We start from the raw sequence: 13,343 nt of genomic DNA on the forward strand, positions 1-13,343 counted from the left end.
CCCTTCCAACCCTGATATTCTATGATTCTATGAACCCTCACTCAGTGCCAGGCTATTAAACCTCAAGCTGCCCCCTCTTCTCATAGTGTTAATGAGCATTCTCCCAATTTCCTTTTATTACTATTATGGGGTTTATCTCCAATAATCACATTGACACCACCTGTTCCCTTAACCCCAGAAGGGGCTGGCTTGGTTGATGCAACTTATTTTCTCTGATGCAGTGTTTTCACAATCACCTGGGCTCTTTGAGCTAACTGAGTTCCATGCAGAATGTTGAAAAATGGTGTTAAAGATCCCGCGGCACTTTTCCTATGCGTAGAGATCTACCTCAGTGTCCGAGGCCTTCTCCTCACTGGTGTGCATTTGGTGCCCATTTGTTATTTCATTTAGGTGGCGCGGTATTGGAAATCTGTGTATTTTTGTGTGTGTGCATGCGTATGTGAAGCAGTTTGCCATCCTTTCAGGTGGCGGTACTGTGTAAGTGTTTATGCTGTATTAGTCTATACTCAGACCAGTTGGTGAGGCTGCCCTACTCCGTAATGTTCCTTAACGCTAACACCCCGTCTGTCACTCTTAGTGCTTTGCAGAGTTAAATAAGAGTCTGGCTTGCTCCTTTGCAGACCCTGCTGCCGCTACAGATGAGTGATGACATTTTTCGGGATGAGAAGCCCCTGGACATCCCCAAAGAGCTGTGGATGATGGTGGATCATCTGTACCGCAATGCTTCCCAGCAGGTAGGCAATGTCTGCATTTGAGAAACCGCCCTCTGTTCTGCCAGACACTTAGCTGAGTTTTGAAGAACATCATGGAAATTAGCAGGTTTTGCTGATGCTAGCAGCGTGGACATTAGCCAGAAGTGGGAAGAGTCCCTTCTCGCAAGTGTAAGGAGATATAAAGGAGACTTGTGTGACAAGAGGCACGAGCCCCTTGAATACACTGATCGTGAAGGAGACTGACTTTGTGTAAAGATCCAAGTAATGCATGTCAACAGCTTTTTCTTTGCTTTGTTTCGTACTGCAATACAGTAACCTGGCTAGAACGGTTGACAATATGGTGCCTACTGATATGCACCAGTCTGGAGAGACTTTCATGGCACCCCTTGTACACCTATTGTGGGGTCTCTGGGTAAAGTATGGGTCACACGGGGTTACAGTAAATAGCATTGTAACGGATTATTCTGTTTGTTTCCCTCTCTGTGAGTCTAACATCTGTGATTTTTCTGTTGCAGGAAGACCTGTTTCAGCAGCCAGGCCTAAGATCTGAATTTGAGCAGATCCGAGACTGCTTGGATACGGCAATGCTTGATACACTCCGTATCCTTTGGAACGAATGTTCAGTGAGGCTGATTTGTGTATCCTGTGCTAGAACACTTTACACTTGGAGCCTCAAGCAGCCCTGGGGGCTCCATTACATTTTAGTGTCCCTTGTACTCTGTTAACTGAGATGTGTTTCTTTAGCACTGATTGTAGCAAGTCACAATGTGTCTGCCAGGTCTTTGCTAAATGGACCGATGGTCAGCGCAGGATGACCAAGCTTGCTTGGGACCACCCCAATACTAGAGTGAATTCCTTCAGGAATTAAGGCCCATCCCAAACCTTCCCACCTTGCTCAAAGTGCAAGGCATGCTTCTTTGACCTTGTCTTCTCTAATGTAAACATATAGCAATATGTGTATACATAAAATATAGATTATCCAGAACAAAACACTCCACTGCACACGTCTTCCCCTGGGGAAAGGAGGAGAGAACAAACACATGACAAAGGTTAGTCACGTTGCTTAATATACTTCTGGAAGGTGTTCAGATCCTAGAGAGACTAGTGTGGTGTAAGAACATGAATAGAATAGTGACTGGTAAATGACAGGTATAAATGGTCCCAGTGTTTGCTATGTGGAATCAGTCGGGATAGTACAAACTCTACCAGTAGAGCCCTGCAAATCCGCGGGTATCTGCTTTATATCGGGGGACCATTTTTGCAGATAGCGCAGATGCAGATACAAATTTTGTATCCGCGCAGGGCTCTGACAGTAAGAGCTGGGCAGGCAGCTGTGAGAAACAGCAGTGCAGACCCTCCACCTGCCCTGGGAGAGGCCTTGGGGGCAGGGACACAGGCCGGGGGCTGCTCAGGCTCCCCGCCCAAGGCAGATGGAGGGTCCACCGTGGCTGCCCACAGCTGCCCACCTGGCTCTTACCATGGTCGGGCTGTGGCTCTGAGCCGTCCCCCTGGCTGGAACTGGAGACCCGCGCTGGCAGGCCAGGGGAAGGGGGGCGTGGCTCGGAGCCGCAGCCCAGCCATGGTAAGAGCCAGGCAGGCAACTGTGGGGAGCCGCAGTGGACCCTCCCCCTGCCCGCGGTGCAGGGCAGAGGGGGGCTGAGAGAAGCCCCTGGCCATGTCCCCACCCACCAGGCTCCCTGCCCAGCTGAGGGCAGGGGGAGGGTCTGTGACTTCGCATGGACTCCCCCCAGCAGCCCGTGCGGCTCTCCCCGACTGGGCTCTGGCAGGGGGGTGCCTCAGAGCCTCAGCCCGGCCACAGTAAGTAGAGTCCTGCAAATCCTCAGCTATCCACAGGCAATTTTTGCAGATTGGATGCCAATACACATTTTAGTATCTGTGCAGGCTCTATCTACCAGCTATGAACATGTGTGGGAGTTGTGCTGAGGTCTCACCACTGATTAAAGGTTCAGCAGAGATGCTAACAAACCAGATGACTGCACTACCTTTTCTTTAACCATCACTGGGTCAGTCGGCAGCAACCATTCAGTAGCTGAGGCCCTGCTGTTGTTCCTGGAAAGCCTGCCAGAGCCTGTTATCTGCTACGACCTCTACAACAACTGCTTGCATTATGCCAACGATTACACGTTGAGCAGCCAGGTAATGCAGGCCCTGCTGCAGAGGGTTAACGTAATGCCTTAAATGAACATTGAGTCTGAGTGTTCTGTGCCAAGCAGATAACGGGCTCAAACCCAAATGAGCGTACAGTCTCATGGCTCTAGAAGGTACCTAGCACTGGGGCTCCTGGTTTTTATTATGTATCATTAAGGCTTGTATAATTGTATCGATGCTTTGAGCTTCTAGTCAATCTCTTGGTGGTTTTTCACAGTACAGTTCTTGCTTTCTTTCCAGGTTGTCTCCATGCTGCCCATATGCCATAAAAATGTGTTTAACTATCTGATGGCGTTTTTACGGGAACTACTGAAAAATTCAGGGAAAAACCACTTGGATGTGAATATTCTCGGTAAGGTGAACAAAGTGACCAGTCTTCTCTGTGGGGACTTGTAGTAGTTCATATAACAAGCCATGTGTTTCTCTGAAATGACTGCATTAGTGGTCCCTTGCTGTCTGCTATTTCTGGTGCCTGGTATGTAACCTGGCAGGAATCAGACTTCGGCCAGGAACGCAGAAAATAAGGCATTGTCACACCAAAAATCACTCTCTTTGGCATGTAGAACTTTAAAAAAGTGCTGCTGAAAAAAGGAAAAATTGTGATGGCCGACTTCGAACTACCCGCTCCTCCTCCTCTCCCACCCATCCCCAAGTGGAACCCAAGTGCTCCCCAGTTTTCTTTTGCGGGGAATTATCATTGACATCTGGCTATTGACTGGCTTTTATTGTGTCTTTTATGCAGCTAGTATATTTGGTGGCTTGTTGCTGCGACCTCCTCCCCAACATCCTAAGCCTGATGTAACTGAGAAGAGGAAGGCTCAGCAATTCATCCAGCAGTTCCTCTTGAGGGAAGGCAACTCACCATGAATTCTAGATGCAGCTAATTTGTTTTTTAGATGAAGCTATCAAGTTACTGTAAAAATACTTTTGTACCGAGCGTAGCACCTTCAGAATGTTACAGTATTTTATTCAGAGTACAATCTGTTGATATTAAATACAGATCAGACATGTAGAACCAGTTATCACTGTATTAAGTTGTAAAGAATATTGAATTTCTAAATAAGTTTTATAAGACACAGAGCACTGACATTTTATACTGTATTTTAATTATTTAACTTGTATTAAAACCTCAATGTTAAGGTTCCTTTTATTTAAATAACAATAGCCATCTTAAAAAGAAAAGGAGGACTTGTGGCACCTTAGAGACTAACAAATTTATTTGGGCATAAGCTTTCATGAGCTACAGCTCACTTCATCGGATGCATTCTTATTGCACTTTCTCAGCCTGCCTTTCAGCCTCTTTCCCTGTTGGCTGGTCTGGGTGTTTGGTCTGTTCATTTTAATTAAATCCCATCTATTAAAAAGCATGAAGCAGTGTGAGAAATGAGCTACAGAACAGGAATTCCCAGGTCTCTTGCTAGCATTGCACAAACTGATCAGTAGAGTGCATCGAAGAGCCTTGCTTTGGGTTTGTTCAGAGGTCACGCAATCAGGTGAATGAGAAGAAATTTAACAATTTTATATCTAGATGAAGAGACTGTGAAAATACTATTATCCAGACCTGTGTAGATCAACTCATTTGTTGAAGATGTTTGCTATTTTTTATCAGGGCAGTGACTGATAGCCAGCATAATGTGAGATGGTTCTGTGGTAACTAAGAATATTGGGTCGATGAAATTACAGTATTGATGAATTGTTTAGCTTTGCAAATTCTGTTTTAAACATTGTGTTCCATCATATTGTACAGAGTGGCAACTTTTTCTATAATTTAATTATATTTTGATGCTATAATCCTGTTAACAATAGCTACAGTGAGTGTTTGACCCACTTCCTCCTCTCTGGGTAGAGCTGCAGTCTGTGGTCTGTCACTTGGCTTCCCGGTTTTGCTGTGGTTTTGGGGGTTAAAGCGCTCTCAGCCTTACTTTCTTCCCCTACTAGATACATTTCCTTTTCTCTCTTGTTAGTTTGAGGAATTCCTGGTCTTTTATACCTGTGTCTCCATCAATCCCATCAACAGTTAGGAGTAAAAACCTTCCCCCTCACCTGTCTAGTTCCACTAAACCAGTGGTTCTCAACCCATGGGCTGCTTGTGGCCCAGTCAGCACCCAGCTGCAGCCCATGTGACATCCTCAGGGTCATACAGGTAGTGTATATATTGTGTAGATATGGCGCACATAACATACAGAGAGCTTCATATGTGGCTCATAATGGTAAATAGGTTGGAACCTCCCCACAGTCATACTCTATACTGCGTCTGGACAGCTCTAGCCTGTGAGGAAAAACTACAAGCCATTTGAAGATCTTACGTAAGGATTGCAACATCTCTCCTGGTTCCTGCTCCTTTAGCAGAACACATGCATTCCTGCCCTATGTTCTTTTTTAGCTATAACCCTCTCTCCCTTCCCTGACCTGAAATCAAGATTGGCAGTGAAGCTGGTGTTAGAGGGAACTGCTAGCCTGCAGAAACAGCCTGGCACTTGCCCACAGAAAGAGTGGTTGCTTTATCACCTTTGTGCTATGTTCAGCCTGTGCCAACCTGGAAACCTTAACCATTTCTACCACCTATTTTCAGTGTTTGGCTGTCATGCCAAGAGGAACTGCTGACATTCACTAGCTAACACTATTTCAAAGGCCTTTTATTTTATTTTTTTAAAAGCCCCATCCTGGGTCAGTTTGTGTGTCTAAATAGTACCTCTACCACCTGAATGAAATGATTTGGGCTGACGGCAGGGGGGTTGCACAGGGGCAGCTTCTAAACTTCTAAAACGTAGTTAACTTCCCAGATCTCTACAGTATGCTCATACTGAAGTGCACAAACCCCGTCATTGCTTGGTTCAGTCACCCTCTCAGATCGCAGGTGAGGAGAGTAAGTTCTAGCTCAGACTGACACACAAGAGCATGCGTATAGCCATGGGTCATGTGAGGGAATTTGGCTGGTCGTCCAGCATCATTGAATTGAGACAGCTGAATAAGGGCCTGAGTAGGTTAGTGTGGCCGGCAATGTGCAGAAGGTCAGACTAGATCAGTGGTCTCCAACCTTTATACATCCCAGATCACTTTTTGAATCTAAGGGCAACTCAGGATCTACCCCACCCCTTCCCCAAAGCCCTGCCCCACTCACTCCATCCCCCTTCCTCTCCCCCACCCTCACTCACTTTCACTGGGCTGGGGCAGGGGTTTGGGAGGGGGTGCGGGCTCTGGGCTGGGGCCAAGGGGTTTGCAGTGTGAGAGGGGGCTCTGGGCTGAGCCAAGGGCAGGGGGTTGGGTTAGGAGGGAGTGAGGGGTGAAATCTCTAGGAGAGAGTTTGGGTGCAGGAGGGGGCTCTGGGCTGGGGCAGAGTGTTGGGGTGCAGGAGAGGGTATGGGGTGCTGGTTCTGGGAGGGGACTTAGAGATGGGGGTTGGGGTGCGGCCTCCCGCCGGGCAGCACTTACCTCCGGTGGCTCCCGGTTAGCAGCGGGAGCAGTGAGGCAAAGGCAGGCTCCCTGCCTACACTGCCCCCACACCGCTCCCGGAAGGGGCCAACGTGCCCCTGCGGCCCCTGGGGTGGGGGTGGGGGGGCACATGGCTCCGCGTGCTGCCCCCTCTCAGCAAGCACCGCCCCTGCAACTCTCCCAGCCAATGGGAGCTGCGGGGGTGGTACTTGCAGGCAGGAGTAGCACGTGTGGAGGGAGATCCTTGCCCGTGGGGCTACAGTGGCCAGGGTAGCCTTCGTGGCAGCCACACTGCGCTGCCACCGGAGATCGCTATCGACTGGGAGATCCTCTAGGATCGACATCGCGATCGAGCGGTTGGTGACCACTGGACTAGATGATCACAGTGGTCCCTTCTGACAGAGTCTATGAGAAAGCAGTCTCAATAGATATCTTTGATAGAATTCCCTGAAGATTAAATAAGAACCTGGTGAGCAGAGCCAAGAAGCACTAAGGTAGCACTGAGATGAAAGCTGGGTGGTGCAGTGGTCTGAGGCACCACGGAAGGTCGCATAGGGCTCACTGCTGGGACCCATCCAGGTAATAGCTATGGCTTGAAAGAGAGAACATAAAACATTATGCAAATGTTTATGGCTGACACAAGCGATTGAAGGACAGGGATTTCCCAAGGATCCACAGAGGCCGTGGAGATAGGCAGAACAGCAGAGGGTAGGGAGTGTAGGACAAAGCTGGTGCCGTGCGTCAGGAGTGAAGCACGGTCCCCAGAGGCATGCTGTTGTACATTGCCCTGGCTCTTGGGCAGCGCTGGAGTGTCAAATAATTAGATGTGTTCATCGTTACCAGCCATAAAAGGTCAGCGCTCCAGTCTGTGCAAGTGCAGTAAGAATTAACACCCCTTCACCTGGCTCTGGAAGAGCTCAAGCCATGTCACAAGCATGAAAAAACTGCCCTTCCCACCGTGCCTGAGAAGGTGGGCATGTGTCACAGCCCGTTTTTCTCCTTGGCAGCTAGGTACCCTCATCATCTTGCTACACGTAAAGGCGGCTGAACTATCGCCTCCCTCCTGGTTCGGGGTGCCAGGCGTCCGGTTTTCGATCGGAACGCCTGGTCGAAAAGGGACCCTGGCGGCTCAAGCTTGTCACTGCTGACTGGGCCATTAAAAGTCTGGTCCATGGTGCAACGGGGGGCCGGGGCTAAGGCAGGCTCCCTGCCTGCCCTAGCTCCATGAGGCTCCTGGAAGTGGGTGCTAGGTCCCTGCAACTCCTAGACACATGGGTGGCCAGGGAGGCTCCGTGTGGGCTGGCTCCGCATTTCCCATTGGCTGGGAACCGTGATCAGTGGGAGCTGTGGGGTCAGTTCCTGTGGGTGCGCGGAGCCTTCCGGCCACTCGTGCGTCTAGGGGCTGCAGGGACCTGGCGGCCACTTCCTGGGAGCCACGGTACACGCCGCCGGGACCCCACACCCCAAACACTCTCCTGCACCCCAACCCCCTGCCCCAGGCCGGAGCCCCTCCCGCACCCCCCCTCATCCCCGGCCCCACCCCAGAGCCCGCACCTGCAGCTGGAGCACTCACCCCCCTCCTGCACCCCAGTCCCCTGCCCCAGCCTGGTGAAAGTGAGTGAGGGTGGAGGAGAGCGAGTGACTGAGGGAGGGGGGATGGAGATGGCGGGGGTGGGGCCTTGTGGAAGAGGCAGGACAGGGGTGTTCAGTTTTGTGCGATTAGAAAGTTGGCAGTCCTACTCCTGGCGTCACTGTGATGCCTGAGCACTTACTGTCTCCGAGGCGGTGACCTGAGGCAGTGACCCGAGGAGTGGTGCGTGGTTAAAACACAGAAGTGGGTTATCGCCCCAAACTACACACCATATTCCCTGAACGAGAGGAGGGTAAATGTTACCCTCCATGTCCTGACTGGACTGACCCCGTCCCAGGACACACCTGGGGCCCAATGCAGCCATGCTGCCGGGAGTCCCCACATTCAAAACGGCCACGCCTTTCCGTTCCTGTGAGGAGTTGTAGCCCTGCTGCCCCGTTAACAGGCACCAGGTTCAAAACAAGCAAAAGGAAGTATTTCTTCACACAAGGCACAGTCAACCTGTGGAACTCCTTGCCAGAGGATGTTGTGAAGGCCAAGACCATAACAAGCTTCAGAAAAGAGCTAGATAAGTTCATGGAGGACAGGTCCATCAATGGCTACTAGCCAGGATGGGCAGGGATGGGGTCCCCGGCCTGTGTTCGCCAGAGGCTGGGATGGGCGACGGGGTGGATCCCTCGGTGAGGCCCTGCTCCGGTCCCTCCCTCTGGGCCCCGGCACTGGCCGCTCTGGGCCGGCAGGACTCTGGGCTGGATGGACCTTTGGGCTGACCCCCTCTGCTCTGTGGCCCGGCCTGCCCTGCCCTGGGCATGGGGTGGCTGCTGCCCAGCCCTCAGCCGGCTCCCCCCTGCACACAGGTCCCAGCTGGCCCCGCCCCACGGCACCCCTGCTGGCCCCGCCCTTTCACACGAGGCTCCGCCCCCTCTGCTGGCCACGCCTCCTCAGTCCCACAGCCTCCCCCTGTCAGAGTGAGGCCACGCCCTCTCGACGGCCCCGGAGCTCCCGCCCCTCAGCCCCCACCCCGGCCGCCTCCTCCTCGCGGGCGGGGCCGGAAGGGGCGGGTCTCGGCGTGCTGCGCGAGTGCCGGAAGCGGAAGTGATGCGTTGGGTAATCATGGTGCCGCGGGGAGGCCGCCGCCGCTGCCGCCGCCGTTACCGGGCGCTTGGTGAGAGCGGGGCGCGCCCAGCCTGGGGGCTGCGGCCGGGGCAGGGCGACCCGGGGCCCTGCCGGGCCCAGTGAGCGCGACTTGGGGCCCGCGGGCTGCGCCCGGCCGCTCCGGGCCCCCGGCTCCGGCCCGCGCTGTCAGCCCGCCCGGGGTCAGCCCGCCGCCCCGGGCCCGCGCTGGGCGGCCCGCCCTGTGTCCGTAGCGCGGGGCAAACGAGGGGGCGGGACCCGGCCTCAGCCCGGGGGGGCGGGGGGAGTGTGCAGCGCCGAGCGCAGGGGACCCGGCCTCAGCCCGGGAGAGCGGGCGGGACGGGGGGAGTGTGCAGCGCCGAGCGCAGGGGACCCGGCCTCAGCCCGGGGGGGGTGTGCAGCGCCGAGCGCAGGGGACCCGCCTCAGCCCGGGACAGCGGGGGGGACGGGGGGAGTGTGCAGCGCCGAGCGCAGGGGACCCGGCCTCAGCCCGTGCTTTGTTGCTATATCAGGAGCAGCCCCGTGCCCACCTGGCTCTTCCCCTCCTGGCTCAGCGATCAAGGGCTGGTGATAGGCACTCGCTGTTCCCTGCTTCGCTCCTGGGGGTGGTTTTTCAGGGCTTGTGGTTGGTGCCGTCTCACGTCCAGTAGTCGTTTGTCTCCAGTCCGGCCCTGAGGTTCAAACGTGTTAGAAAAGCTCATGCCGTTTCAGCGAGTGCAGCCCTCGGCAGCAAGCAAGAGAAGGTCCACAGTGGGCAACGTAACCATCAAAGTGACAGTTTGTCTTGTCTGTGGAAGAGTAATATGCTCTGGTGCCCTGGGCATGTTTGCGCTCAGCTTGTTTTTATAAACTCTGGGAGACTTTTGCACAGAAAAAAAGCCTGTTATAGTAACATACTAGAACCCATTAACTCTAGCACTTTATATTGTAAATATCTGAAACTACTTCTACTGCAGTTGCGCTTAGAGAGCCCAGTCAGGGAATGGGGTCCTGTTGTGCTATGCACTGTATAAATACGCAATAAAAAGACAGCCCTGTCCCAAAGAGGTTCTTGCTTGTTTCATCATTTCAAGACAGCTAGTTAATCTCTGGCAATATACAGTCAGTTGCATGTGGCTTTTAGTAGACTTAGGTACAAGAGGCCCAACCTCTATGGAGGGATGTTTCTTCTAAATCTAAAAGAGAACTATAGGCTCTTTTCAGGTCTCATACAATATATTTTTTAACCATTTAGAAGATTTGGAGCACTTTTGAAAGTATTTTCCTATACGAACTGAATAAAAACTGTCCTGCACTATTTGTCTTGATTTTCTGAAAACGAGACAAGGTTTCTGGAAGTGAATTAATGGGGACAGGAAATATAAACTTGTTGAAGTTCACACCCTTGAGGGATTTAGGTGAAGTCCTTATCTAAATATTGATATTCTTACTCTTGTGCTACTCTTGTTACAGATGAGTTGTTACATTTTGATTTCATGATGCTGCACTGAATTCCATTAAACCATGGGGGAAAATAGTCCTGATGGCAGCATTCACTACTATGAAGCGGAGGAAGATGAACTGACCCAAGATGATAAAATGATGAGGTTTGTGGACAAAAATGGTCTGGTTCCTTCATCATCTGGGACAATTTATGACAGGACAACTGTTCTAATTGAACAAGACCATGGGACATTAGAAGATGATGAGGATGAAGGACAATGTGGAGATCACTTGCCTTTTTTACCAGAGGGTCATGAAGAAGGATTTCATTTAATAGATCATGAAGGAATGTCCCAGGGTTATGTGCAACATATTATTTCTCCAGATCAGATTCATTTGACTATAAATCCTGGTTCAACTCCCATGCCAAGAAATATCGAAGGAGCTACTCTCACTTTGCAATCTGAATGCCCAGAAACCAAGCGTAAAGAAGTAAGTGACCAACTATAATCGTAGAACTTTGCCCATCTTGAGAGCTGTTCATCTGGTGATCTCAAAGCACTTTGCAGATATTATTGAGGTTTTTTTCCCAAGTGGTACTGAGAATTTAGCTGCACACTAAAGGAAAACATATGACTAACTCCACATAACTGTTTTGAAAATCTCAACCATTAGGTTTAGCTTCACAGTAGCTCTGTGGTTATGTAGGTAAGTACATGATAAGTTGCCCAGGATTACATAGTGAGTCAGCAGCTAGAATCAAGAATGTAACGTATCAGTCCTGATTCACAGTCTCTCCTGCTCTCACTACTTAGACCATTCACCTTATTATGTAACTGTTACTGTGTGAAGAGAACCCCAGTGTGTTTCATGACAGTGCAGTAGCCACTAAATATAGTAATAAAAGGTGACTGGAAAATAAGGACCATGATAATAGTGCATGTGCTTTAGTGGTCTTTCTCTCTAAATAGCTTGATTAGTCTTTCACAACTCTTAAAAATATTGCCAAAACTAAGCATTTAAAATGGATATAAGCTTTCTTAGCCTGGGGTGTACCAAGTTTGGCTTAGGAAAATTTCTGCATCCCAATTAAGTGTCAACTTCTAGCCCATTGTGATTTGAAATTTCTAAAATATTAAATCTTCGTCACCCACACGGATTTGAAACAGAAGCTTAACATAACCTTAGTTACAGCGTTATTACCGGGGGGCACTGTAATCAGCAGCAAGTGAAATTTTAGGAAGTCACAATTGTACTTGATTAAAATGTGACCTTTTGAACCAGCTGACTCCTGTGAAATGAGTGGTTCTAGCAATAGAATACATGATTTTCATAGTGAATTTTTGTTGTGTTGAAAGCAAAGTGGGTTCGGACAGACTTAGTAAAAAGAATTTTCTCCAAAAATAATGAATTGTATGGGGTATCTTTGGTTGACTAGTGTTAATGTAATCTGTCAGCATTTCAGACTTCGGGCTGGTTCTGTAGTCCTTGCTCATGGTGAAGAAGGACTTACATGAGTATTTCCATTAAAGCCAATGGAAGTACTTGTGTAACTGATCCTCTCTGTGAGTAAGGGTTGCAGAATTGGGCTTTTAGTTAGAATGGAATCTGGGTTTGAAAGCCTGAATAATTTAGTTTAGCAGGTTTCAGAGTAGCAGCCGTGTTCGTCTGTATTTGCAAAAAGAAAAGGAGGACTTGTGGCACCTTAGAGACTAACCAATTTATTTGAGCATGAGCTTTCGTGAGCTACAGCTCAATTCATCGGATGCATTCAGTGGAAAATACAGTGGGGAGATTTATATACACACACAACATGAAAAAATGTTCTGTGTGTATATTAAAAAAAAGCAGGGGACCTTGATTGACGTTCACTTGGCAAAGTGAAAGTGGTTCAGTAGCAGCAGCAGTTGCTTTCAAGTCAGAGATGCAATTTCTGGACCGGAGGGTCTCAATCAGCAAGTCTGTTAGCCTAGGACTCAAATGGGATATTTTCTTTTCCAATTTTCAGTAGTGTTACTGGCTGCTGCACCCTGCCTTCTTCACCGCTGATTTATTACTACAATTTATTTTCATGTCATGCTACAGTTTTCCTTTGTTCTTTATAGGACACTCAACTTGCCACTTCCAGTGTCTGAGAATAGTGGTGTGTGTGAGCTAAATCAGTGTGGTTCCTTCTCCAAATGTGTAAAAAATAGGATTGTCCTCTATTACTTTTTGAGGTGTTTGAAAGGCTTGGAAGATTTTTTTTTTTGTAATTGTCTTTTCTGCTTTGTTATATCCTGTAAATTCAGGCAATGACTACTTCACTCTTTGCAGAGGAGTGAAGATGACTAGCGAGCTAGTAGTAGGGGGTACAGTAAAAGTGAATCCTGGGAAAATGTGGTCTTATGTCTGCTCAATTTAAATGCTTGACAACTAGTTGGGAGGAAAGATCTGTAAAGACTAAACACGCTTGCACCTTCAATTAAGGTCTGAAAAAGCTATCCCACTAGTTCTCTGGCCCTTACGAAACAGGGAAGATGACTTGACGTTGCTTATATTTGAGAGAGAAGCAAAATAGAAACAATTTATGAACGTTCACAAAGTAGTAAAAGGGCTTAGTCCCAATTTCTTTAGTTTGGAGGTCACCTTTAACTCTATTTTGTTACAACATCTCATTCTACCTTTAGTACTACTTTCCCCATGAGAATAGCTAGTACTTACATCATCTTCCATCATAGTTTCATAAGCTTCCTATTCACTTGTACTAATTCACCCTGAACTCAGTTTAATCTTGTAATTTGTGCTCCCTCGGTTTTGAATTACTCAGCAGTCTGAACAATTTAGCTAGATGGACAATGTTCCATCCTATATGCCACCAGGTTTTCTTCACCAATAAAGAT

General features: G+C 49.3%; 2 protein-coding genes across 9 annotated transcripts in view; both read left to right on the top strand.

Moving 5' to 3' along the window:
- Positions 1 to 4,682, top strand: part of INPP5B (inositol polyphosphate-5-phosphatase B) — a 48,323-nt gene extending 43,641 nt beyond the window's left edge. For 7 of the 8 annotated variants that reach the window (XM_043532028.1, XM_007060676.4, XM_043532029.1 and 4 more), the window contains 5 exons: positions 621 to 734; positions 1,229 to 1,313; positions 2,743 to 2,870; positions 3,123 to 3,234; positions 3,625 to 4,682. In XM_043532028.1, coding sequence (XP_043387963.1) covers positions 621 to 734; positions 1,229 to 1,313; positions 2,743 to 2,870; positions 3,123 to 3,234; positions 3,625 to 3,749 — 564 coding nt within the window. In that variant the 3' untranslated portion in view covers positions 3,750 to 4,682. Of the gene's footprint in view, positions 1 to 620; positions 735 to 1,228; positions 1,314 to 1,662; positions 1,763 to 2,742; positions 2,871 to 3,122; positions 3,235 to 3,624 lie in introns of those variants that run through there. The other variant, XM_043532030.1, reaches the window with a different exon arrangement.
- Positions 4,683 to 8,911: 4,229 nt separating this feature from the next.
- The window catches only part of MTF1 (metal regulatory transcription factor 1), a 31,670-nt gene continuing 27,238 nt past the window's right edge, over positions 8,912 to 13,343 (top strand). Inside the window, exons 1-2 of the mRNA XM_037881591.2 lie at positions 8,912 to 9,070; positions 10,492 to 10,953. Coding sequence (XP_037737519.1) covers positions 10,543 to 10,953 — 411 coding nt within the window. The 5' untranslated portion in view covers positions 8,912 to 9,070; positions 10,492 to 10,542. The remainder of the gene's footprint in view (positions 9,071 to 10,491; positions 10,954 to 13,343) is intronic.

This window comes from Chelonia mydas, chromosome 19, assembly GCF_015237465.2.
Source record: "Chelonia mydas isolate rCheMyd1 chromosome 19, rCheMyd1.pri.v2, whole genome shotgun sequence".
In the NCBI taxonomy this organism is placed as follows: Eukaryota; Metazoa; Chordata; order Testudines; family Cheloniidae; genus Chelonia; species Chelonia mydas.